Genomic DNA, 27683 nt, shown 5'->3' on the forward strand with positions numbered 1-27683 from the left:
AGTAAATGTGCATAAATATGCAGCAATTCCTTAAAAATGCCATGTATCCATAAACAGAAAAGAAGTTGGAGAACTCAAAGTTGAATTGTAATGTGCTTTATGTACAAAAAACTTAAATCTAAACATAAGACCATTTAAAAATGAATATATTGCAATATTTCTTTGGTATTATTGTAGATTAACACCTTCTGTTTAACCCCACTCAACTCCTTCTGACCACCCCTCCAAAATGTGATTCTACCTTTTTAGGAAATTATGTATAACATGCCATGAAAAACTTTAATGAAAGATAAACAAATTATTTTAGAATTGAATGTAAAATAATTTCCTATTACAGATCATTCTAGCATTTTAGGGCAGTTAACTGTTTTTTTTTTCTATGGGAAAATATGCATGCTTTTTTTTTTTTTTTTTTAAGATGATTATGTGTAGTTTTAAGAGGGTTTCTATGCAATGAGAATATGTGGAGGGTTGCCATTCGGACTTTGAATTAATTGTAGGGCTAAGGAAAATTATGTGTGAACATACTGAAAACTTGACAGAGACAAAGCTAACAAAAACAATATTAGAGGGGGGGGCGGTTAGTTTCACAAAAATTTAATGTAAAATAATTCACCATTTCCTGGCCATTCTAGCATTTTAGGACAGTTAACCAATTTATTTTTATGTGTATTTTCTTTAAGGAAGGATCTATTTTTTGTTTGTTTGTTTTAGATGCTTGTATGTGGCTTACAGAGGTATTTTGTTGGAGGGGGAGGGAGGCTTGCCACTCGAACTTAGTGTTATTGTTAGGGTTAAAGAGTGTTTTAGGAGGAGACTTGCCACACATAATTTGGATTAGAGGTGAAGTTAAGAGAGCTTTTTTTCAAAGAGAGCGTTCATCACTCATATTTACTGTTAGTGGTTCATAATTATTAGCTTAATATTATATATTTAGTTTTAATTTAATAAGAAACTGTGTTGCGAAATTTCAAAGAAAATTCCATAAATTTGTTGATTTCTATTTTCGAGGTTGAAGGTGTTAATTCCATAGGCCGTTTATACTACGCTGGAGCAGGTTGTAAAAATATCTTTCACTTAATAAGTAGAACAAAAAATTAACGAAATAAAAAGCTTCCTAATTGTAGTTTGATGTGTTTTCTAACTGCTTTTAAAATTTCAAGAATATTGATATAGATTTTGAGGGTTTGTATTACTATACACATAGATTCGAAAAAGTTGTCAAAAAAAACAAATATATAACAAATAAATGTTATCAAAAGCAAGTTACTTTTCTACCTAACTGGATAATTTTTTAGTGTTTTTATTTAATATAACATGTTTATTCAGCTTGAAAACAGTGTTTACCGATGTTTTGGAAAATTTTAAATGGCGCCCGCCGCCCGACTCTCTTGAAACGGTAAGTTTGGGGAAAAGAGTTAAAAATAAAAAAGTAGACAAAATACTGCTAGAAACTCGCTCAATATATGTTACCGTGACATAGGCTGACATATATTCGGTGAGTTTTTAACAGTATTTTGTATAGTTTTTTTTTTTTAATTTTTAACTCCTTTTCTCAAACTTACCGTGTCAAAGAGAGTCGGGCCGGGCGCCATTTTTAATTTTCCAATACATCGGTAAACACTGTACGTTTTTCGAGCTGAATAAACATGTTACATTAAATAAAAACACTAGAAAATTATCCAGTTAGGTAGAAAAGTAACTTATCTTGCCTTTGATAACATTTATTTGTTATATATTTGTTTTTTGACAACTTTTTCGAATCTATGTATAAACGAGATTTTGATACTTATTTTGATTTTGAAAAAAAACATTTGTGGCTGTTCGCAGTAAAACATTGTTTTAATTCGCTGTTCAAAACTAATTTAAAGATAAAAGTGCATGCAAGCTATATATCTACAAAAGTTTATTTTGTTTTTTTTAACCATGTTTTTAAATTTTACGAAAAATGTGAGAGATTCATAATGCCGAATTGGTTGGGATTGTTGTTATTATACATTCTGAAAACCGAATAGTTCTAAACTAATGTTATTCTGATAACAAAATAGCTCTAATTAAACATAAGAACATTTATATTCATATTTCATTATGTTTTCATTTTGTTTCATTTTGTTTTTCTTAATTATTTCCATTATGTTTCATTTTGTTTTTCTTAATTCGTTCTTGAATAAAAATTAAAGAACGCGTGTTTGTTTATACACTGTGCTATGGCTGATTCTACAGGCTGTAGCTGCTGCTGCTTCTATTAATATTAACTTCATTTTACCAAATTCGAGAAATAGAAACAATTTTTTTTTTCGGGTAGGTCCTTTTAAATTATCAATTACCGCGGTCCTACTAAACATAAAATAATACTTTTAATTGATAAAGATAGTAAAAAGATTGATTTACTTACTACTGGGTGTCTGAAGAATTTTTTTTTTCAAAATGTTCGATACTCGGCATATTAAAGTCTTATTTTTAACACGACAAAAAAAGAAATGGTCAAAAATATTTCGGACACTTGACAGTATTAAGATTAACACCTCTTCTTATTGATTCCCAAATTTCATGACGAAATTCTTCATACAATCACGGTACGGACCTTTAGAAAACAGGGGGGGGTCATTACAAAACCTTACCGAAAACGCCATTTTATGACGTTCACATTTTTATCACTTTATTTGCTCAAAACTCTTAAAATATATAATGTACATTCATATTTATTAATTCATTTGAAAGTATATTCATTTCCGAACAAAACAGTAGTAATTTGAAGACTTGAAGTGCTTTGGTTTAAAAAATATGGCTATTTTAGTAGAACTACCTTGAAATCTGTGATTATCCAAAGCGTTTTTTCGTCCGTGTGTATTACTACCTTAAGAATGACTTGAATGCTTAAGAAATAACTGGAATCCTTCAAAAACAACTTGAATGATCTGGAGAATGACTTGAATGGCTTTGAGACTGACTGGTTGTAAAGTGGGTGATTATTTTACATTAAATTAATAGAAAAAAGTGATCCCCCACTTTATATCACAGTTACAAACATAAGTACAGCATGTAGTAAGAACAGATACTACACTTTGATCTTGGACAAAAGGCTAGGAAAAACTTAAAAAACTAAGAACAGCATTTATTAACAACAGACCTTTGATCTTAACCAAAAAGTACAAGCACAAAAGTGTTACAGTCCGACCGAGAGAGTGACTTATAAAGTCGCTTGCACATGACTAAAAATAGAGAACTCACTTCTACAGGAGTCTGTAGCAATGTAAGCATTCATCTTTTTTGGATGTTGGGATAATAAAACTATCAAGGGGAGCTAACTCCTTTTCTTTTTTAGGCAGAGTTACCTCCTCACTTTTACCTCTGTTATGAGAGTTTTTATGTAGAGATGGAAACGCAACAACAGCACTTGACAGGAAAGAACGACTTTGAATCCCGATGAATGAAGACGGAGAAACATTACTTCTGTCCGTGATAGTTTTAACACACAAACTCGGGTAATACCGGACAAAAACTTGTATCATTCTATGATTTGCCTCCTTGTAAATAAAAACGTCTACATCAAGTCAATTGTGAATATCCTAATTTCTTCCATTATTTTCTGTCATTCATGTGCTACACACGCACATAATTTTCTGCAAGACATTAATATGAGGGGTGTTCGAAAAGTAACGCCTCCTATATTTTTTATTGCAAATTGAATTGTTATGACCACTGAACTTCATGAATTTCATGACCTGAAAGTTTCATCTTTCAGTTGCAGATATTAACAGCATGAGACTCTAAGAAAGCAATCCCTGTCTTGGACATGCATCAGAAGCAGAGATGTGTCATTGAATTCCTGGCAAAAGTGCATTGAGAATGGTGGTGTCTATGTAGAAAAATAAATTCTGGAGCACAAAAATGTTGCGCGTTTTAATGGTACTACTCCTGTCTTCGTAACTTTTCAACTTTTTGAGTTAAAAAAAAAATAGGTTTAACTTTTGGAACGACCTTCATCATTACGATATGCTAACATCCCAAATCATAACACTGGATTTAAAAAAAAAAAACACACACACAAATCTCCAATCTGTGTTCTTCATTACCTGTATCATCAAACCCTTTTCTTCGACCAGGTTACACACGCAATGTATCACTTCACTGCTTGTATCTTCTTCCTCCATTTCAAGAGATTCATCAACTAATGAATCGGCCAAAATGCTTCGTTCAGAGGCTGCAAAATTAAGAAAGAAATAAACATCAATTTAGAAGATTATCCACCATTTAGATATCGTTTTTCAACTTTTTAATTTTTAAATCTATATTGAACTAGCCTGAGTGCCTGAGTGTTTGGAGGTGTGTGTTGAGCAAAAAAAAAAAAAAAAAGTGGTAGTAGGCAGACAGGCAGACTTGAACCCTTACCGCGAAGGAGGAAAAGAATGTGAAAAAAAATAAAATGTGACGTCTTTGCCGTTGCATCCATCGCCAAACCAGAAGTGGCAAAGGTTTAAATTAAGGCTAGTCAATTGAAAAGAGATGACTTTCGAAAATATTTGCAAAAAAAAGTTACCCCCTCCTCCTCCTTGTAGAAAAGTGCCCAGTTAAGGGTGAAAGAATTAATTTTTTGAGCCAATTTTTTTATATTTGTCATCCGAAGTGCCGATCTTCAAAACAATACCAATTGTGAAAATCTGTTGCCTCTGTCGAAAGTTTTAGGCAGACATACAAACATGCATATATTTAAACAGACCGGTGAGGTTTATATAATAGAAGACAAAAAAAATCATTGTGGAAAAAAAAAAAAAAGCAGCATATTTAATAGAGAAATGAATTAATAAACTATAAAAGTGAAAACACTTCCAGGCAACGTCAAGTAATTACAATTTGTGTATTTTTAAAAATAATCATTTAATAAGTTTAGAAAAATTAATTATGTTTCCGATATAGGAACTGGAAATGAATTTTTTTTTTAAGTTAGTTTTTATTTGTGAAGTAGGCACATTTATGGACAACATAGTGAGGAGGTTTGGTATGTGAAAGTATTTCTTTCTGATATTCCTATTTTTTTTTTTTTTTTTCAGTCGATCAGAATGTTTGATCGCTAACATATGAAGATGAACTTGTCTGTTCATCAAACAGGCCATGATCATTCCACTCATCGTACCAGTACAAAAGTTGTTGCGTGATTCAGTCAACATTGCAACAAAAGTATTCTCTCTCCAAAATAAAAAAAAAGTCGAACAAATGATGAATATTTATTTTTTTGGAGATTACTTGTGGTACTCCTTTATTTAGGTTGAATAGCAGACTTGAAAACTCAGAGTTTTGCCTGATCAAACCAAAACACATAAGTCCCATTAACAGAATCCTTCAGTCAAGAGCCCAAAGCATGCAAACTGCCCGAAAAGAGGCACACCAACTCAACAGTCTTCAGAACAACCACCTTCCTACCTTAAGCATCAAACTCAAACTGCCTGTGTTCTGCCTTTCACCTCACTAATTCTGTCCTTTGTTAGTGGTCACTATTCCACCACCCAGAAGTTGACTACTGGAGATAACATCCAATCTCCATTCAAAAGGGATTATATCTGCAGATAATTGTGAACATTGCTTTTTTTTTCAAACAGATTGGTTTCAACATGATCCCTGTTTGATGAGATACTTATTTTACAAAAAAAAAAAAAAAAAAAAAAAACAGTAGACAACTCCAATCAGAGATATTTTCAATTCTCTGTGTCACTCTTTCTTTGGCTTCGCATTTATGACCTACAACAATCTGCTATTCAAATGCAACATTAAAACATGCGGTGCAGGTTTACATGCGGGGCATCACAGAAAGCGCACAATTACACATAGTACTTTGAGTACACACGTGTTTAGATATGCATGTCCAATTCTAATCGCTTAATACTATGGCCGGGTAGCAATTCCACATTTTCTCCTCCAACTTTCGGTTGATGTTCATATAATTTGTTGTTTTGGAACGTATCGTGTATTGTTGTGTGGCATTTTATTTCCACATATTGTAATAAATAAAAAAAAAATGGCACAATGGTGCCCGGGAGAAGAAATTTTACGGTCGAAGGAGTAACAGATACTCACCACTGAAAGAATTGTTTTTACTTCTCCTGTTTTGTCGTTTGTTTATAAGAGGAGTTTCACTTTCTTCTGGAATTAAAACAAAAATCATTTACACAAAGAAAATACAAAATAATGCGCGAAAACAAAATATTAATTCACCTAAAAAAAAGTTACGTTTTCACACAACCCAACCTATAAAGTTGAGCTTTTTCTCGCTCTGACATTAATATTAAAGGCCTACCTCTTCTATTTAAAAATTATTAGAACAAGCTTCTTCATATACTCAGGCAGTGATATGCAAGAGATTAAATAAAGGTTAATCAATTTGCATATTATGGGTATCACCACTTATCAAGGCCTTAAGGCCACTCGAGGATAAAGGTTAATCAATTTGCATATTCTTTAAAAAAAACGAACTTTAATCTTTCATGATTATTGGATGATTAGTTTCATTTAACTGTTACGCCCAGTTCTATTTAGGCATATTTTCTAGACCGTCCATAATTTTTTTTTTTTTTTTTTTTTACATGGGCATCACCACTTATCAAGGCCTTAAGGCCACTCGAGGATAAGGGTTAAAGAGTGTACAGTAGAAATTGGACAATATAATAATCGTTAGTAATGGAAATTTCGTGAATTTGTTAACTTATATGGAACGGCTCATCAAAAACTTGTTTACGTTAGACTTGAAGACAACCATATTGTAATCAGCTAGAAAGCAGGAAAACCATATATGTATAGCATTTAGGATAAAACGATTATAAAAAACTCACATTGTGTGTGTGTGTTTTATAATTTAGTAAATTTTATGATGTGGAACGGTTAAATTTCAAATCTAAAATTTTTACTATATGCAAGACCAAGAATACATTTCAATAAGTATATTTCCTTAATCCATAGGTTTTTGATGTTTACCCATCTCCTCAGAGGAAAAAATATTAGCAAATATTATAATGGTTTATACCTAATTTGCTAAATGCAATAAACATAGAAAACCATAATTAAAATATATAAGTGACCTCGCCTGCATATGTGCGGAAATTCTCTACCAAACTCTTTCTGAATTTTTGGACCTATGGAACAGTTTTGATTAAGTTTTTATCCGGTAAAATATCTGCTAAGCTCATATTTATAAACTGATACCAACTAGAACAGGCTGGTTGTTCAACGCTTACTTAGCGTTATACACAACATCATTAATAATTAATTTTCTATCTAATCGTTTTTCATAATTTTTGGATATTTTCATTATTGCGACATGACCATTCAATAGATACCATTGGTTTTAGTTGAAATTCAATATTCAATTTTTGAATTCATACTTACAACAAAAAGAACTGAAAGTTTTAATATGGAAAATTCGAAATACAAACAAAAAGAGAAAGTTTCATGGTGTTTATGCAGTTTAACAAAAAGGTACTTGCACAGTTTAATCAAGACATTAAAAAAATGAAAATATTAAAAAAAAGTTATATTGCCCGTATCTGTTATGGAACAAAGTTCTTCAAAAAAAAATTTCACTTAATTTCATCAAGTAGGTTTTTTTTTATTTTTACTGCAAAAAAACAATGTTATGATACTGAGGAAAAGGTTTGATTTTCAGGAAGAAAAGCTAGTATTAAAGATGGGGAGGGAGTATCGGCGCTTTACATGGAGTTATCTCCCTGTAGCATGTTCAGCAAATTTGAAAATGGCTGACTTCAACACGCTCTCATAAGAACGTGTTTTTCTGCTGTAAAAAAAAAAAAAAAAAAAACTACTCGATCAAATTAAATGAAATTTTTTTTCTGAGATCTTCAGCCCAAAACAGATATGTATAATATAACCGTTTTCCAATATTTTAATTTTTTTAATGTCTTGACTAAACTGTACAAGTACTAATAAAAATATTAAAACGAAGATAAAGAAAAATCTCTATGATGCACGTGCCCGTTATAGAATAAAGTTTTCATAAAATTTTTTTTTTTTTTTTTTTTTTTTTTTTTTTTTTTAATCACTTAATTCAATCAAGTTATTATTTTACAGAGGACAATCAAATTTTAGTCAGACACTTGGCAATTTCAGCTAAAAGAGAGGAGTGCCATGGGCGGTATCTCCATCTAATTCTTGAAATTTGTCAAAATGCACGTGAAGTTCTAATAATTTTATAAATAAATTTTGAAAGACAAAAGGAATGCCTAAAATTTAAAAACTGTAACAATAATCTCATCAAATTTTGGCAAACGTCAAGAATTAGATGTAGTTACCTCCCCTGGCATTCCTCGTCTCAGTAGCCGAAATTGCCAAGATGGCTGTTTCGCAATAAGTCGAACTAAAATTTGATTTTCCTCTGTTTAAAAAAAAAAATCCTACTTGATCAAATTAAGCAACTTTTTTATTTTTTTTAAAATGAGAACTCCATTCCATAACGGACATGTACGAGGTTACTTCAATAAGTTTCCAGACTTTTTTGTACAGACATTTTAAATTGTCGTAGACTCTTGGAAATTTTAGTATGCTATTGCTATACATCTTATGAGATGACTGACAAATTTTTATGATTTTAGCAGGAATTGGAATACACTCTACTAAAGCCTGATTTTTACAACTGGTGAATTTCAAAAATGCAATCTGGACGTGAAGACACTTCAGAAGAATGATATGCAATAAAATTCTGTTTTAAACTTGTAAAAAAAATGCAACAGAAACGTATGAAATGCTTCAGACTGCTTTTGGACCATCTTGCATGAATCAAGCATCAGTTCTTGAGTGGCATAAGAGATTCGTGGAAGGCAAGGAGGGATGGTGAGGTGTGAGAGGAGTTAGGAAGTCAGAACACCAGAGTTAATCGGCCAAATACAGAATTTCATGGATAAGGACCGTCATGTGTCTATAGGGACAATAAAATGCACAGTTTGATGTCAGTGTGGGAACTGTGACCACAATTTTTTGCGATGAACTGAAGATTTGGGAGATTTGCGCAAAGTTTGTCTCAAGAGTGCAGTTCACAACTCCATCCTAGTCACAGACTATTTGATCAATATGGGAATCAAGACAGTTCCTCACCCTCCCTATAGTCCAGACCTTGCTCCCTGTGACTTTTGGTTATTCTCTAAGTTCAAGGAAAACTTTAAAGGTTGTCATTATGGGACCTCATACATCATAGAGATTTTTCTTTATCTTCATTTTTTAATATCTTTGCTAAACTGCAAAAGCCCCACTTTTATTTATATTAGAAGTGGATAATAAGGGGGGGTCTCTTCATTTCATGTTTTTATGCATATATAATAATATATTTTTAAGATTAACAAGCTGGACGTGCGTGATCCCCCTCTGGTGCTGCATGTGAGATGACGCCACAAAAAATAGTGAAGAAATGATGAATGTGAGAAGTGTGAAGGGCCAACGTTGCCTTCACATTTTCGTCAAGTTTCAAAAAAATGTAATGGAGGGGGCAAAAGTTATGGAGTAAAAAGTGTCATTTTTGTATTTTGGGGGCATTCGTGACTCCTTTTGAGCACCTTGAAATGCCAAATCCAAGTGAAAAATTAAGAAACGGTGCAGTTTCACACCTTAAAACATGTATATTTGAATTCAGCACCATGGAAAACCACTATATAGACATACATATCAAGTTTTTGAGTAATATGAAAAAAAGGCATTTTTTTTTTTAGCCTTAAAAGTGCCAGGGGGATGCAAACCAGAATTTTGGCAGGGTCACCCATACTGAATTTATATTAAGAACAATGGCCTCCACATTTTGGCCAAGTTTCAGAAAAATCTAACGGATCGATCAAAAGTTATGAGGCAAACAAAACGTGTCATTTTTGGCCATTTTGGAGCATTTTTTACCTCTTTTGAGCTCCTGGAGACGCAACAAGAATTTTCGCAAAAAAAAAAATTTTTTTTGTGCACATCTATTTAATAAAATACAATTTGTGGCAAAATTTCAGGAAACGCGAACGCCACTGAAAACATAGGTCCCCCCCCCCCCGATAAAAAGGGGGCCAATAAATAATGCAATTAAATTTAGAGAGAAAAAAAAAAAAGAGCAGATGTATTCACCTTCCATTACATCGGCACTACAACTGTCTTCATGTGAGAAATGGCCCGGACTGTCCAACGTGGACGTACTATCCAGAGAGGGATAGCCATGAAACTGGGAGTGGCGGCGTTTTGAAGAAGCTTCAGATTTTGCCTTTTGGGAATGTTCTGAATCCGTTGAACCTGGAAGAAAAAAAAAAAAAAGAAAAAGTTTTTTAAATAAATTATTTGCTATTAATAAAATAACAAAATATTCATTGAAATCAAAAATGCAATAGATTATCATTATCCAGAAATTCTATTTTAAAAAATAATTATGAAATTAAATCCAGCAGGATGCACTTTTTTCCTTTATAAACCAAAGTCAGCCATTTTAATCTTTAATCTTTTATTAATCATGGAAAGAAAGAAACAAAAAATGGGGGCTTAGAAAAGAATTTTGTAGCATTTAAACTTTTAAATAAAATTTCCAAATTTTGAAATCCAATTTTAAAATTCTAAGCAAATACAGTTTAAAAATTCTAAACAAATCCGTATTAAAACATTCAAAACTTTAGAAGCTATTTACATCTAATCCATCATAATGCATTTCAGTTTCTTTGTAAACAAGTCAGCCATATTATAATTTTGTTACGAGTTGAAAAAACAATAACTGAGTCAACAATAACTGAGTCATCAAAACTGGAAAGGAATTTGGAAGCATTTAAACTGTCGAATGGAAAGTCACTTAAACTTGCTTTAAAACTCTTAACAAGTCTCCATTTAATTAAAATATTACAATTCTTGGTTTTTGAAGAGGCGTTATCATCTGTTTGATCTTTTTTAGAATTGAAAGAGTTAAAATAATTTTTGTTTTTGTTAAATGTCTATGCATAAAAAATTTTGCGATGCTCTTCAATATTAAACAAAAAATTCAAATATAATATCGCAAATTTTATTTGATTATTTATAAAAGTGCATCTGCTTTTCTTACCTCAACGTAACGTCATTAATAATGCCTTGAATTCCTGATTAATTATAAACTATTAACAAAACATATAAGTAAATGAAAGATGAATTCGATAAAATAGTAATTTAGATTCAATATTTTTTTCATCATTGGCAGGAAAGAAGTCTTTAATAAATGCAGGTAAAATGGGTGAATATTCCATTCCAATGACCAACTTTCATTTTTTGCAGGGAGGGGGGGAGTCATTAAAAAGACTTCTGTACAATACCAACATGAGACAATTAGATTTTATATCACTAAAATATGTTTATTTTGATTTCTTTCGAGGAATTAGACTAAAACTCTAACCCTTCCTTTATTTTGTCCTTTGGTCCTCATATTCTATGAATGATGTTTCTGACAAAGGGGGAAGATTTGCTGTTTTCTGGGTTGGAATCTATCTTAGCATTGGTTAGTTTTTGATATATCGTGGTAAGTGTTGAGGTATAAGTTGATATATTTCAGGAATAAATAGACTTCCCGAACATAATAAATACAGCTACAAATAAGTGTTAGGGCAGTTATGGCTACAGAATAAGATGCATACTTGATGTAGCATACTTTTGTTAGTTATACGTTTGTGTCATGCTTATTATATCCTATTCAACATTGGTTCAGATTACGACAAACAGATGATTACACTTATAATTCTGTACAGAAAATGGTTTGGAACTGTAGTTCCTGCAAAAATCTTCTAAAACAAAAACAACACAAAATATTTGGATTATTATCCTCATCTTTGTTGGTATATTCATAACTTTTTGGTCAATGTAACCTCAAACTTTCTCCAGTGCATCTTTTCGGATTTGGGGGTCTTTCTATTGAATTTGAGAACCTATCGGGAATTTGATTCTTGTTTAGTATTTCCTCTATATTAACAAAAGACGCAGAAAAAATAATGGAAAGTAAACGACACGTGTTATGCGTTGTCTTAACATCTCTCGCGCAATTCGTCCACTCACATCTTACGGCGTTCAAGAAGTACTGAATTACAAATGCTTCCAATTTTTTTTTTTTAGCCATCATAATAAATTTCAATATCTCATGCTTGCCAGTCATCCATGGTTTCAACTTTCAATTGCAATCATTGCGATTTACCTCTATTAACTCTTCTCAATAGTTCTTAAATGCAGTATCAAATTTATCACATACAAATTGTATATAATAACTAGCTGTACATACCCGGCATTGCCAGGTAAAAAAACATATTGCCGGGTGGACGGTTTATTCATATACTATTTAAAATACACCAAATATCCTAAGTTGTTACAATTTTCCTTAAAGTTGACCTTATTTGGGATTTTTGGAAGCATAAAACAGTCATCTTTATGAAATTCAAACAAGGAAATAAAATCTCAGAGCATAAAGGGAAGTAATTCATAGGTTAAATGAAAACTTACTTCCCTTTTTAAACGTAGCTGATATCGGTTATACTAATAATTAAAAATAACTTAAAAGTAAATTAAACTTAAAATAAATCAACTTTATATAATATTTCTAAATAAAACATTTAAAACAATTCCATTACTAATTTCAATTAAAAAATTTGGAGCTAATTATTAACAGATTTTCTTTAACGTAATATGCAAATGAGATAACCTCTTGAATGTTCCTTCCTTTTGAATAAATAGTATATATATATATATATATATATATATATATATATATATATATATATATATAGAAATCATACATAAAGTGTATAAATTTCGGTATTAAAATCTATTTCTGAAACAATGTACCTTTTGTATATATTGACCAAATTGTAAACAAACAAACAGACAAGAATACGACTTTATTATAATAGTATAGGATATAAGTTACTAAGTTGAATTTTTAAAGGCAGGCACAAATAGCATTTAACCTGACAAATCAAGCTTCATTTGTTATTGTTGTATCATGTTATTGGCAAGAATACTAAGTAGATCTTTAGTTTACTTTCGACCGCCCCATAATTCTTACTTCCTTTATTTTTTCCTTTAGTCCACACATGAGAATGCAGATGCTATAACATCACAAATTTAGCTATTTAAAATGAAAAATTGTATCAACTTTATTATAACAGATAAGTAGTAAATTTTTTTATGTTTTGCTATCTCCGGTTAGATCAGATTGCAAACTGCCACAAGCATTTGTATGAGTTTTCTGAGCCTTACTACTTCCATGCTGACTTAAGACAAATCGGAAGAGAGTGTTCTGTTTGTGACACCATCATTAAAAGATTGTTATACAGGACCAACAGACTCCTCTTATTCGATTTGGTTTGTCAACAAAGTCTTCCCTCTCCATCTTCCTTCTCCATGGCTGAGGAACTCCACCCGCTTGAACCTCCAGAATATCAGACGGAGGCTACCAAGTGTTACACCTTGCCCAAGGATGACCTAGAACTGTGCATTCATCTCCGAGGTATTATACATACTCAATTACCTGAAGACATAGATCATCTCAGAAAGCCAGAAAAAAAGTGTGATACCGGGGTTGGAAAGTGGGATTGATAAGACCTGCAAAAAGTGCCTCAGCAGCCCCATCAGCATTCCTCGGTAAGGGCACCTAGGCGATTAGCAATGAACTAACCTCTTCTCGAAGAAAAAGTAAAGCCTGAGAGGGTGGACCTCCTAGAATTGCACAGAAACAGCATTACCCGACAATCAACAAGGACAGATCATTACAGGAATGCTCTAATCTTTGTTGATTTTGGATCCGAGAAAGGTATAGAACTCCGAAAATTAATATAAGAATTGTTTATATCAATCCATGGCACAGCAGTTAAAGGCGTTGATAATATTCAGTTCTGACTGATAATCGATGGTTCAATCTTTACTAAAAGCGATAATTACTAAGGATGGCTGACAGAACGAAAACAATCTACTCCTGTGGATTAGTGTCCCTATTTACTTGCAGTAACACGAAAACAGAATTAGACATACGTAGAGAAAAATCCATAATGTAGGGAAAATTCAGTTACTCCAAAAAGAGGCAGATTGGACTGGAACAAAAATAAAACTCGTTTCTAGAAGGATTTCAATACATCTGATGATGAATACCAAGTCAAACAAGCAGAGGAGAAGGTATAACCTTTACCAGATTCATTCAATAACTTACAGATTAAATGATAGGGTAAAAGCTGCAGGAATGATGATTAAAGTCTGTGATATGAGAAACATTTTGTTAAACTCTCAAAATGCCATGGCAATCCCACTTTTTTTCAAGGGTGATAACTCTTCCTTATCCAGTCCAAAGGAAATTATTTTTAGGTACTAAAATAAAATTAAAATTATTAAATTAAAAGTACTGACTGCTGACAGAACAGATAAAATATGCAATAGCAAAACAAATACTACACTTTGCTCCTATCCCAAACGCCAAGGAACAATGTTCAATTCAAAAATGTATAGGTTCTAGAATTCAACAAAGATGCCCTTTAAGAAGGTTGAAGGTCACAATAGGGTGAAACATTGTAAGAATAATAAACCAGGATGAGAATAGTAGTCCAAATTATCCAAAATAATATAAAATTGCCAATGTATATCAAAAAAAAAAAAAAAAATTAAATTAAAATAAAAAACAAAAATATAAAAATAGCAACATAAGTTAGAAGCATCACTGATAAAATATCCATGAAACATGCAAAAGCTATTGAAAACGCATGCAAAAAAACAAGATTCCTTTAAAAAAAAAAAAAAAAAAAAAAAGATACTTGTACAGTTTAGTCAAGACTTAAAAAATGAAAATATCGAAAAAAAAAAAAAAAAAAAAAAAAAAAAAAGGTTATATTTCACGTATCGTTATGAAACGAAGTTCTCCGGAAAAAAATTTCACTTAATTTCATCAAGTAGCTTTTTTTTTTTTTTTTTTTACAGCGAAAAAAAAAAACAATTTGTTGTTATGATACCGAGCAAAAGGTTCGATTTTTAGGAAGAAAAGCACGTATTAAAGATGGGGAGGGAGGGAGTGTTGACGCTTTACATGGAGTTATCTCCCCGTAGCGTGTTCAGCAAATTTCAAAATGGCTGACTTCAACGCGCTCTCATAAGAACGTGTTTTTCCGTTGTAAAAAAAAAAAAACTCCTCGATCAAATTAAATGAAATTTTTTTTCAGAGATCTTCAGTCCAAAACAGATACGTACAATATAACCTTCTTTCGATATTTTTATTTTTGAATGTCTTGACTAAACTATACAAGTGCTAAAAAATCAAACTAAAAACAGATAAAAGAAAGAAAAATGAGTGCTTGTGCAGTATAAAAAAATTTTTTTAAATGCATTTTAGGTAATAAAAAAAAAAAACTGATGGTAAAATTAAAGTTTAAAACTTTGATTGAATTTTCTTTAAAGCATTTTAAGAGTTAAACATTACAATATCGTTTAACTTGTTTTGTAAAAATAAATACATGCAACAAAACAAATGAAAAATTTATTAAATTCCTATAACCTTTTTTTTATAACTGATGACTTTGCATGCCTTTTAATATCAATATTATTTTCAAGCTCCCATATCTAGCTACTGGTGGTCTCACCTTATTACAAGTGATAAATATATAGCCGGCACCAAACGAAAAAACAATTCAAATGGGTGCTTGTACAGTATAATCCTAGTTCAAAATATGCGTTTATGTCCATACTTACATGTTATATAAAAATTAGAAAAAAAATTCACATAATTAAAAAAATTGATGAAAAAGAAGATCTGCGAGAACTATTTGAAAATAGATATTAGCGACCCACAATTTTCTATTTTTAAATGGCAGATTTGTCAAAATTATACTTTTCAGTTACCTCCCCTGGCTTTAAAGAACTCTTTCACATTAACCAATAACAAAAAGCTATAATTCAATGAATTTTAATATTATTTGTAATTATTTTGTTGTTCTATCATTTTTCATAATTTTTTTTTTTTGTTTTGCTGTACGGCATATCAATCACTTTTGAGTCATTTAATGCTGAAATATTAATTGTTTATGTGTTAGATGTTGGTTAGTTGTTTTGGGTTTTTCTTGTGGAATCTTTTGTTATATTTTTTTGTATATTTTAATCGCTTTCTGGATTTCAATGATTTTTTTTTTTTCTGGGTCGATTTTGTTAAACATCTCCTTTAGACTATTCTCCTGCTAATGCTTTATTTGGGTTGTAAATTTTTAAATGTTTACTAACTTCAACATGACACTAAAAAATGTACTCATATTTTTACCGAAAATGCATTTTTTTTGTTAATCCCATTATAATACACAAGCAACAGAAAAAAATTTTCATAGACATTTTTTTTTTTCTGGGTCGATTTTGTTAAATATCGACCTTAGACTATTCTCTTGGCAATGCTTTATTAAAGTCCATTTAAAGTCCAAGTTTTCCTGCATGTGTGTCCAGTTAAAAGTCAAAAACTATAAACCAAACACCCTCAAAGTTTATATTGTCTTGATCGGTATAACATCTAAAATTGACAAAAAGATTTTTTTTAAGGGTCGACTGATTCTAATTTTGTTAGTGGGAGATGGGGTAAGTTTTACCTGCTTATTTGTTTGTTTTGTAATTTCTGGAATGTTTACTAACTTCAACATGACACTAAAAAATGTAATCATATTTTTACCGAAAATGCATTTTTTTTAAAAATTTTTGTAGACATTTTTTTTTTTTTTTTTTTTTTTAATATAATTGTTTCCATCTACTTATATTGATAAAATTGTGCAAACCACTTTTTTTCTTTTTTAACACAGAGGCCACTCGAGGATAAAGGTTAATGGGTATACATTAGTCAATGTGATTATAGCGTAGTAATGGTAAGTAGTGGAATTTTTGTAAATTGGATTCCTAAGGGGGATGGTTTATCAAGAATTTGTTTACATTGGACTTGAAGACAATCAAATTGTAGTCAGCTGGAAAGCAAGCAATCGGAAGAGAGTTCCACATGCGTGCAGTTCAAAGAAAAATCTTTGTTCATGGAATCTACGTTTAGGTTTAGGTACAGACAGATAAAGAGTGTTGGAAATTATTGATAGTGGTTTTGGCTAGACGAGTGCTTTTCGTGAAAGTTTGGCGAGTACCAGAGATTGAAGCTCAGACGAGTACTTGCCATGAAAATAACGATAATGTCATGTATCCGTGTGTTTTGTATGTCAATGAAACTTTGATGAGTACACATTGAATTATATTTAATTTTAATCAATTATTTACTAGTGTTGGGACGATTAATCGGAAATCAGAATTGGAAAAATTTGTGTCTATTTTTTTGATGCCAAAACGATTCCTTTAATTATCCTTTTTTTCTTTTTTTTTTTTATTAGATTTTGTTTAAAACAAAATCTTCCACAGTTGGTAGTCATAATAAAATAAAAAATATTTATTGATTTTTAATTACCAATAAAACTAAAATCTTGGATCACCCCACCCTCACCAATTTGTTTTTGTGTTTGAGAAAATATACACACATCTAACAATTGTTTTAATGCTAATCATAAAAAAAAAAAAAAAAAAAACTTTATAGTTAAATATTTACAGATTTTTACAGAATCGGAATCGGTAATTGTATTGGAATCGTCCCATCACTATTATTTACTGAAATCAAAACTTTAACAGGATAAAATAAAACGATTTTGTAAAGCTTATGTTAAAAATTAATTTAATTACAAGATTAAATCCACCATCATGCATTTCGGTTTCTTCATAAATAAGTTAGTCAGTTTATTTTCTTGTTAATAATCGAAAAAGAAAAATACTAATCTATATAAACTTTTGGAAGTTATTTGGAAGCCAATCCACAAATAATTTTGAGTTTCTCTTACACAAGTCAGCCGCTTTAATATTTTGTTCATTCAGACGGAATTATTAAAAAGAACAGGAGGCATTACTTTTTTGCCCCCCCCCCTATATTATTAATAATTATTATTGTGTAGATATAATAATAAAAAAATGAAATGCGTTAAACGTGCGTGTTTTTTACTAATCAATCACCATTTATCAAGGATAAAAAACACTCAAGGATAAGGATTTAAAAGATGGATAGATTGATAGTTGGCTTGATGATAAATGTAATAAGAAGATTGAAAATATCGAATAAAATGAAAAAAAAACTTAAAATTTTATTTACTTTGCATGATTCCCACCACTGTTCTAATTTTAACGGTTATTTTCACAACGTTCCTGTCAATGTAACGTCCGACTTTCTTCAATTGTTGAACTCTGGAATCGGCACGGAATTTTGGACGGAACCTTTTATTTGATCCATGTGGCGTAATGGATAAAATACTTGGTAAAATTCAGTTCTAAGTGACAATTTTTTGGGGGGGTGGGGGAGGGGGGGGGTTCAATCCCCAGTGTGGGCGATACAAAGAATACATTTGTGAATTACAATTTCTATAACGGATGGAACAAGAGCATGGTAGCCCTGTGGATCAAATAAAGAGTTCTGTTCAAAATTCTATGCAGATTTACGAGTCTGGCAGAAAGATTCCTGAGTTTGACAAAATGTGATGAAGGATGTAGTTATTGATGCAGTTTAAGAGAGTGATATTGTACATGTCCGTCAAATATTGGTCTCCACCTCTTTGTCACTCTATTTGAACTCATTAATCTGTGGCAGCACTGGATGAGGTGAAACAGTTTCATGGAACACTATCCCCATGTATGATATATATGCCAGAGGGAGTCTCTGTCAAAGGCATTTTGCAAGGCTTATCCTTCCAGTCAAAGAACCACTGAAATGGTACTCTCCTCCAGGCATCAATGCGTAAGCCAATAGACTCGCCACAGTTGATAATGGCCTGTGTCACCTATTCATACAATCTTATTTTGTATGAACCTTTGTCATAATAAGGTGCAACAAACTAAGTATTATGGTATCTGTTTGACGCACAGTTAAGAATTAATAGGTATTAGTTGCCACAGTATCATATTTGATCTGAAAGTTTAGCATAAAGCACTCATTTTAAGTTAAAAATGGGCTATAACTTTTGCCCATTTTTAACTAGCTTAATGTCTAGTGTGCATATATATATATATATATATATATATATATATATATATATATATATATATACAGTAGAACCCCGGGATATGGCATTAATCCGTTCTGGGGTGGGGATCGTAAAGTGAAATCGCCGTATGGTGGGGCCTAAGCAAAATTGTATACAGTATATATTCAAAATTAATAACAAAATACAGTACAGTATATAATATACATGTATATAATCAAATAATATTATAAATAACACCGTAAGGTGAACAAATACCCTAACCAGGGGGCCGGAAAAACATTGCATTCTACATCATAACCTGAAAAAAAATGTATCCCAGGGGGCCACTGTATCCCAAGCTCTACTGTACTTCTATAAATTTGGGTTTTTTTTTGTGTATTGATATTCATATTAAAAACCTTTTTTTTCTATTTTTTCAAAAAGAAAATGCAGCTTTCTTATATATGGATTGTGGAATTGCATTCATCTGCAAAAGATCTAGCTAATTTGCATATTCTTTTAATCATTTATTTTAATTAATTCCCTGTTAGTTTTTTTCGGTTTTCTTATGGGATGATCACATTAGTTATTATGTGTAATTATATTCATGCAGATATTCTACATGATTTATACTTGTGTGATATTTGTGTAAAAAGGTTATAGTAAACATAAACCTCTTTCGATGTATATTTATGTATATTTGGGATTTAGTCGGAGAAAATCGGTACAAAAGTGTGAGAATTAAAAACAATGGAATTTGCCAGGTGAAGGTCGAATGACAGCATTACGAATATGCATGCCTAACGTAATAGCTATTGACTTATGTTTTAATTTTTAGCCTTGCAGCAAATATGTCTTCATAGCTCAGGCATTAACTTCAAAGGAATAAGTAAATTGTAAGCTAAACGTTTTGGTTTCAATTCTCAGTCGTGGTGCACGAGTCATTTTTTTTTTTTTTTTACTTTTACTATATATTGGGTCCAATATAATAATAAATATGAAATCTGCATTAATCAAAATATATTTTACGACCAGGCAATGCCAGGCAGCCTGCTAGTATATACACACACACACACACACACACACACAAAGGATGTCTAAAAAAAATTGTACTTCTAATGACCTGTTTCATCATTTGTGAAGTCCTTGGTGTGCTTTATCAATGTTGTCTGCAGAATAATGGTCATCAATTTGAACATTTGCAAAAAATTCTTCAATTAAATTTGACTTCTGTATTCATAGTTATTCCATTTTATTCTGTGTTCATAAATAAAGCTTTTGTTATCATCCGAAGTGTGAGTACATTTTTGAGACACTGTGTGTGTGTGTGTGTGTGTGTGTATGTATGTAATTTGTGCAGACTGCTGTTTTCTATTAATACCTGACCCTGAAATCACTGGTTACAGTGACTTCTTCGATGTTTCCAATATGCAGCTAATCATCTAGAGTGAGAATTAATGTGACGTAACCTTAAGCTTATTTCTCTGCCTGGGTGGTGCACATGTTTCGAAGAGCAACAACCATTAGGGATGTCTTATCTCAAGTTCATTAGTGATTGGTCTGCGATTGGTTAGGTCTGCTATGAGATAAGCACATTGCATTGTTATGATGACTGAATTTATGCATTCATAACCTGAAAGTTTAATCTCTCTGTTGCAGATATTGATGTGAAACTCTAAGAGAACAACCCCTGTCATGGATGCGTGTCAGGGGCAAAGATGCGTCATTGAATTCCTGGCAAAATGGTGGTGACTATGTAGAAAAATAAATTTTGGAGCAAAAAATGTGTCTTGTTTTAATAGTATCAGTCCTGTCTTCATGGATCTTTTTCAGTAAAGAAGAAAGAAAAAGAAAGAAAGAAAAAGAAAAAAAGAAAAGAAAAAAAAGAAAAGAAAAAAAAGAAAAGAAAAAAAAGAAAAGAAAAAAAAGAAAAGAAAAAAAGAAAAAGCAAAGAAAAAAAGAAAAAGCAAAGAAAAAAAGAAAAAGCAAAGAAAAAAAGAAAAAGCAAAGAAAAAAAGAAAAAGCAAAGAAAAGAAAAAAAAGAAAAGAAAAAAAAGAAAAAAAAGAAAAAAAAGAAAAAAAAGAAAAAAAAAGAAAAGAAAAAAAGAAAAGAAAGAAAAAAAAGAAAAAAAAGAAAAGAAAAAAAAGAAAAGAAAAAAAAAAGAAAAAAAAGAAAAGAAAAAAGAAAAGAAAAAAGAAAAGAAAAGAAAAAAGAAAAGAAAAGAAAAGAAAAGAAAAGAAAAAAGAAAAGAAAAGAAAAAAGAAAAGAAAAGAAAAAAGAAAAGAAAAACGAAAAAGGAAAGAAAAACGAAGAAAAAAAGAAAAAAGAAAAGAAAGAAAAGAAAAGAAAAAAGAAAAGAAAAATAAAGAAAATAAAAAATAAAATAAAAAATAAAATAAAAAAGAAAATAAAAAAGAAAATAAAAAAGAAAAAGAAAAGAAAAAGAAAAGAAAAAGAAAATAAAAAAAGGAAAAGAAAAAAAAGGAAAAGAAAAAAGGAAAAGAAAAAGAAAAAAGGAAAAGAAAAAGAAAAAAAAAGGAAAAAAAGAAAAAAAAAGGAAAAAAAAAAGGAAAAAAAAAAGGAGGTTTTACTCTTAAAACAACCTTCGTAAGAATAGTAAAATATAGAAGCAAGCACAATTAAATATTTTCCCTCGTGTTAGGATGAGCCCCAAATGTAAAAAGTGGGTGTTGTCTTTATTTAGTGAGATAAGCACATGCGGGCTTTTACAAACACAAAATAATAATAATAAAATCATAATAAACTTAATAAAAATAATTATAATAATAAAATAAAAATATCTTAAAAAATAAATTCATAATTAAAATAAAAATTATATAAACATAAAAAATATTAAAAATAAAAATATTAAAAAATAAAATGAAAAATAAAAAAATTGATAATAAAATAAAAAATTAAAATAATATCAATAATAATAAAAATAATAAAATAAAAAATAATAACTATAAACATAAAATAAAATATCAATAAAAACAAAAAAATAATAAAAAAAATAAAAAATATAAAAAATAAAAAATTGATAAAATAAAAAATTAAAATAATAATATCAATAATGATAAAAATAAAATAAAAAATAACTATAAACATAAAATAAAAATATCAATAAAAAAAATAAAAAAAATATAAAAAAATAAAATAAAAAATTGATAAGAAAAAATAATAAAAAAATAACGATAATAAATAACAAGCGCATGCAGACAAATATTGCATGCACCATGCAAAAGAACAAACAGAAAACTGGAAAAAGAAAAGCTACACTAGTTCTTCAGTCCATCATCTGTTGTTGTTAGATTCGAAGCTGATTATAAACTAATTTATTAACGAAAAACGCAATAAATTTCTTTTGCGGCATTAAACATTTAAAGGAAAAATATATTAAATCGAAACGTCAATTAAAAGTTTAGTTTAATTGAAAATACCAAAAACATGTTTGCGTCATCTTCTATTATATAAAGACAGTTATCTGTGTGTATATGTGTGCATGTATGCATATGTGTTTGTGTGCCCAGCTAAAAGTCAAAAACTATTATCAAATGCCTTCAAAGTTTATATTGTCTTGATCGGCATTACCTCGGATGTATAACATCTAAAATTAAAAAAAAAAAAAAAAAATTTTTTTCAAGGGTCAACTGGTTCTGGTTCGGGTTTTGTTAGTGGGAGACGGGAGTAAGTTTTACCTGCTTATTTGTTTTGTTTTACAGCATATCAACCACTTTTAAGTCATTTAATGCTGAAATATTAATCGTTAGTTGGTTAGTTGTTTGGCGTTTTTCTTGTGGAATCTTTTGTTATATTTTGTTGTATATTTTTATCTCTTTCAGGATTTCAATAATTTTTTTCCTGGCTCGATTTTGTTAAATATCTCCCTTAGACTATTCTCCCAGTAATGCTTTATTCAAGTCCGTTTAAAATCCAAGTTTTTCCTGCAGTTTCAATGCAATTATGTAGTAATATTATGCAAAACATGGTTTGGGGGTGCAGCCAAGTGTTGAAATGCAACACTGTTTATAATGATGCATGTGCACGTGCACACACGTACAAACGCACGCATGCACAATGTGCAAAGTGTTTGACATCAAAACACGATAAATCCACTTTGTTTAAATTGAGATTTTAAAACAATAAAATGGACGAATATATTAAATCCACACTTAGACTAAAAGCTTGTTTGAATAGAAAACAACAAAAACAAATGCCGGCATCATATTATGTAAAATGCTTTAGCAGCAGGGGAGGAGGACAGGCTATTGGTTGTCATTTGATACCCCTCCCCGTCACTTGTTATTAAACACATTTTGTAAGGGAAGGTGAACCACTCTTTAGCCTTGCCAGGCAATCACCTAGAAATCACCCTGAAAGTATCCTGTACCTCTATAAGGCCACCATTCGCCCATGTATGGAGTATTGTTGTCACATTTGGGCTGGTGCATCTGCTACTAGTCTCTCGCTCCTAAACAAGGTTAAAAAAAGAGTCGCAAATCTGATATGCCCTGAAATGGCATCTAAGCTTCAGCCTGTGTCCCATCGACGAAACGTTGCATCCCTCTGCCTGTTCTACAAGTATTTTAATGGTGAATGCTCTGACAAACTGCAGACACTTGTGCCCCCACGACGTAGACACCCTCGACAAACCCGACAGGCAGCTAAATCCCACCCCCACACAGTAGAGATCCCTAGATGTAAAAGATCTTTCTACTCCAGTAGTTTCTTCCCCAGAACCGCTAGACTCTGGAATTCCATTCCAGGTTCCTGCTTCCCTAACTGTACTGACATGCAGAAGTTCAAGTGCAACGTGAACCGACATCTTGCTGCCCAAATCCCAACATAGTGCCCCAGTAGTTGCTGCCCCTGATAGTAGCCCCCTACACGAAAGTGGCGATGCGCCTTGTTTGGGGTGAAAACGCAATAAAAAAAAAATATTTTTAAATTGTGTCTCAATAAAAACACTAGTTTCCCCCCATCGTTGCACTTGGTTGCCATCAAAAATGGCATTTGACTTATAAAAAAAACCGGTACTTGTACAGTTTAATCAAGATATGAAAAAATGAAAATATATATATATAAAAAAAAGTTTATATTGTACATATCTGTTATGGAATGAAGTTCTCCAGGGAAAAAATTTCACTTAATTTCATCAGGTATTTTTTTTTTTTTTTACAGCGAAAAACAATTTGTTATGATACCGAGCAAAAGGTTTGATTTTTAGGAAGAAAAGCTAGAATTAAAGATGGGGAGGGAGTGTCGGCGCTTTAAACTGAGTTATCTCCCTCAAAAAATTCAAAGATGGCTACCTTCAACGTGCTGTCATAAAAACGTGTTTTTCCGCTGTAAAATAAAAAAAAAAAAAACCTACTCAATCAAATTAAGTGAAATTTCTTTTCGGGGATCTTCAGTCCAAAACGGATACGTACAATATAACCGTTTTTTCAATATTTTCATTTTTTTTTTGTCTTGATTAAACCGTACAAGTGCCAAAAAATCTTACCTCATCACTTCCGGACTTGAAGTCAGTTTGGAAATCAATTTCTTAAAATTGTCAATCATACGTCGGCAAACCAATAATAATAATAATCATCATCATCATCACAGTGATGGTAGTGATTTTGCGGTGTGATCAAGCGTGGAAATGTACCACCATTTATAATGATAGTTTTATCATTTTGAAAATGACGTTTATCATGCTTTGCAGTCAAACTCCTTAAACATAAAGCTAACGGTTTTCTCTGAAGAAATAAATGACCTATAATACCCCATCACTAAGAAAAAAAAAAAAAACGGTAAGGAATATCATCGTAGTTGTAAGAAGTCGCTCTTCAATTTTATCCATCGATATCATTAACTCTCTTATCTGTAGTCCCTATTTACAATGCCCCCCCCCAAAGGACAGAGTTAGACACCAGGGTCGTTTTTCAATGTGGAGAAAAGGAACAAAAACAAAAATTGTCTCAGTCGTGAAGGATTTCTCCTCCACTGACAGAGAACAAGAAATTGGAGTGTAGCATCTGAAGAACAATCATTTAAAATTACTAAAACTCTGTGGATTTGTTTATCTACCTCTCACGACAAAAAGATCTGACACAAGGTCGGGAAGTGGGATTTTGAAAGTCAGCACTCTATAGAAGAATACTGTACAGCCTGTAAAAAAAAAAAAAAAAATGCCTGGGCAGTCCCATCAGCATTCCCCAGTAGCAGTACCTCAGGTGATTATCAATAAATACTTTATCTCCGTGCACACTTAAGGACATCACAAACGAATGATGTCACCCACTGTGAACAGTTATCCTCACTTATCTCTCCATTTAAAAACAATAGTCAAGCTTGCCCATGCTTTTTGACTTCCGGTTTCTGATGTCCATTCAGCTGGTCAAGCAGACAAGAAAGCCATGAAGTGTGTGTGAGTGGGGGGGGGCTTTCTTTCACACAGAGGGAAAGATTATCATTAATCAGAAGGAACCATATCTTGCTTGTTGCAGTCGTCCTATCTTCGGAGCAGAAACTCAATTCAGAAAGAGTAGACAATCTGAACTATAATCAGAATTTCTTACCCATAGCTTATTTTAATCGGTAACTGATGAGTTCCGTTTAGTCATCCTGTATGACGTCATAATGGATCCTTTCCTCCATTTTAACTGATGACTGACATCATCCGTTTATGACATCATACCATATGTACAGTTCTAATAACAGACAACCTCTGACCCAATAGGTCTCCAAAACAAAATAGAAGTCCAACAATAAGCAAAGCAAATAGTGAAGAAATAAAAATTTTTTTAAAATTTGCTGCAAGTAGTGAAGATAGGGGGGGGGGACTTTTTTTTTTTATCAAGGCCTGATAGCTGGCCCGGATTGGCTTCTGGCATGGATAGAGTGCCAATTCCACATGTAGGGAGGTTTACACTATTGCTTACTGCTTCCGACATCATGTGTAAAGGGTTGAAGGGCCCTTTTTAGCCTGGATGTCAGCTTGTCGGTATTTAGTTTTGTCGTTATTTTTTTTTTAATCAGGCCGCCATTATTAACGGTTTCTTATTTGTAGTTCAAAGATGCTTTCTATTAACAATTCCTATTTTCAACCTAGGGAATGTGCTGGACGACTTTATTAGATAGCACACCATCTATGTGTATAAAAGGCAAAACAGCCGTGCACGTTTTTTATGTCCAACAAAGGCTTTTTTTTTTCGCTGGTGTGTTTTTTTTTGTTTTTTTTGGGGGGGGGGCTATTTTTTTTTACAACTTTTTATATACTCCCTAGATTATAATATCTACGATTTGCGAACGCACGTCGTCTCCAGATTTATTTTGATCGACTTTTGTAAAATTCACACTTTTCCATCCTCTCGCATGTTTTTCGTATAAAAGAAAAACTAAACGAAAGGGACGTCCAGAAACCAATTAGCTTTGATCAATGTGGGGGGTATAAAAAAATTTGTTTAATGTCTTAAATTGAGTGCATTTATGTTCATTGTCGAAGAAATTTAAAAAAAAAAAAAAAAAAAAGAATTGTTAAAATTTGGATTGTCTCCCCTTTTCCTTACTCAAACTCTTTTTAAAACAAAGAAAGACTACCAGTTAGTTAAAGTGCACGAGTGCCAAAAATTCTAATGTTACTTCTCTGATGAACTTTGGTGAAAAAATCTACGAATATAGTTTCCTAAATTTAACACTCCCTGTTTTGATTTTTTTTTTTTTTTTTTACCCAATACAAACTAAAACGACTTGTTTTGCTAATGGACCATTATTTGAAAAGAACACATAAGAGTTAATAAGCAAAAAAAAAAAGAAAAAAAAAAAGGAGGAGGTGGAGAATGTAGTTGGTATTGAGAGCAGCAGGAGTAGTAGTAGTAGTAGTAGTAGTAGTTATAGTAGTAATAGTAGCAGTGATGTAGGTGTGTATATATACCAACTCACAGATGCTAGAGGTCTTGCGTCGTTTGGGTGGAGGGAGGTTTGGACTGGTAACGGCTTTACCGTCCTCTATGTGGTAATACTTGACATGGTATTCCAGCCGATGTTCCTTGCGGAAGCTCTTGCGGCAGTTGTCGAAGACGCACTTGTAGGGATTGTGGTCCACCTGGATGACAAATTCCTTGCTCGCGACTGAAACAGAGAATATCTCTTTATGCATCACACACTTGCACATACGCGCACACGGACCGATAAGCAAGCGGGGAGGTGAAAAGGGGGCGAGGGAGCAGGACAGAGACACGTAGACATAACAAACTGGTAAACAAAGAAAAGCATTTACACAAGTTTGTCTAAAATAAAAAAACATATACAAATAAAATTTCTTTAAAAAACAAAAAAAAAAAAAAAAAATCTTTTTAAATACAAAAAAAAAAAAGCGCTGCTTCAAAGTTACAAATTTGGGTTTGTGTTGTGTCATATGCACCATTTTATGTTGAATAAAGTTGGACACTTACATAAAAAAAAAAAAAAATTCTGATAAATACATTCTTTAAAAACATTTGGTTCATCATTATGGTAGCAAAATTAAATTAAAAAATATCGCATTTCAAGTGAAACCAATACAAGGTTCGTACAGACTTTCAATGTCTATTTTCAAAGACTTATATAAACAATGATATAATAAACCAAAAAATTTAATTGACAACAGGAAAAGTAATTTTCATTTATTTCATGAAATATTTTTAAAG

At 31.5% G+C, this 27683-nt stretch overlaps 1 protein-coding gene across 14 annotated transcripts in view; it reads right to left on the minus strand.

The window, feature by feature from the left end:
* Positions 1–27683, minus strand: part of LOC145243583 (PHD finger protein 20-like protein 1) — a 200070-nt gene that overhangs the window by 30289 nt on the left and 142098 nt on the right. For 10 of the 14 annotated variants that reach the window (XR_013862915.1, XR_013862914.1, XM_080106569.1 and 7 more), the window contains 4 exons: positions 26938–27126; positions 10096–10257; positions 6073–6138; positions 4077–4204 (listed from right to left, as the gene is read on the minus strand). Coding sequence is in view for 12 of the 14 variants with exons in the window: in XM_080106569.1 (XP_079962695.1) it covers positions 4077–4204; positions 6073–6138; positions 10096–10257; positions 26938–27126 (545 nt within the window). In the remaining 2 variants the exon portion in view is untranslated. The remainder of the gene's footprint in view (positions 1–4076; positions 4205–6072; positions 6139–10095; positions 10258–26937; positions 27127–27683) is intronic. The other 4 variants (XM_080106567.1, XM_080106566.1, XM_080106571.1 and 1 more) reach the window with 2 other exon arrangements.

This window comes from Euprymna scolopes, chromosome 22 (genome assembly GCF_053919585.1).
Source record: "Euprymna scolopes isolate OS-2025 chromosome 22, ASM5391958v1, whole genome shotgun sequence".
NCBI classification, from domain to species: Eukaryota; Metazoa; Mollusca; class Cephalopoda; order Sepiida; family Sepiolidae; genus Euprymna; species Euprymna scolopes.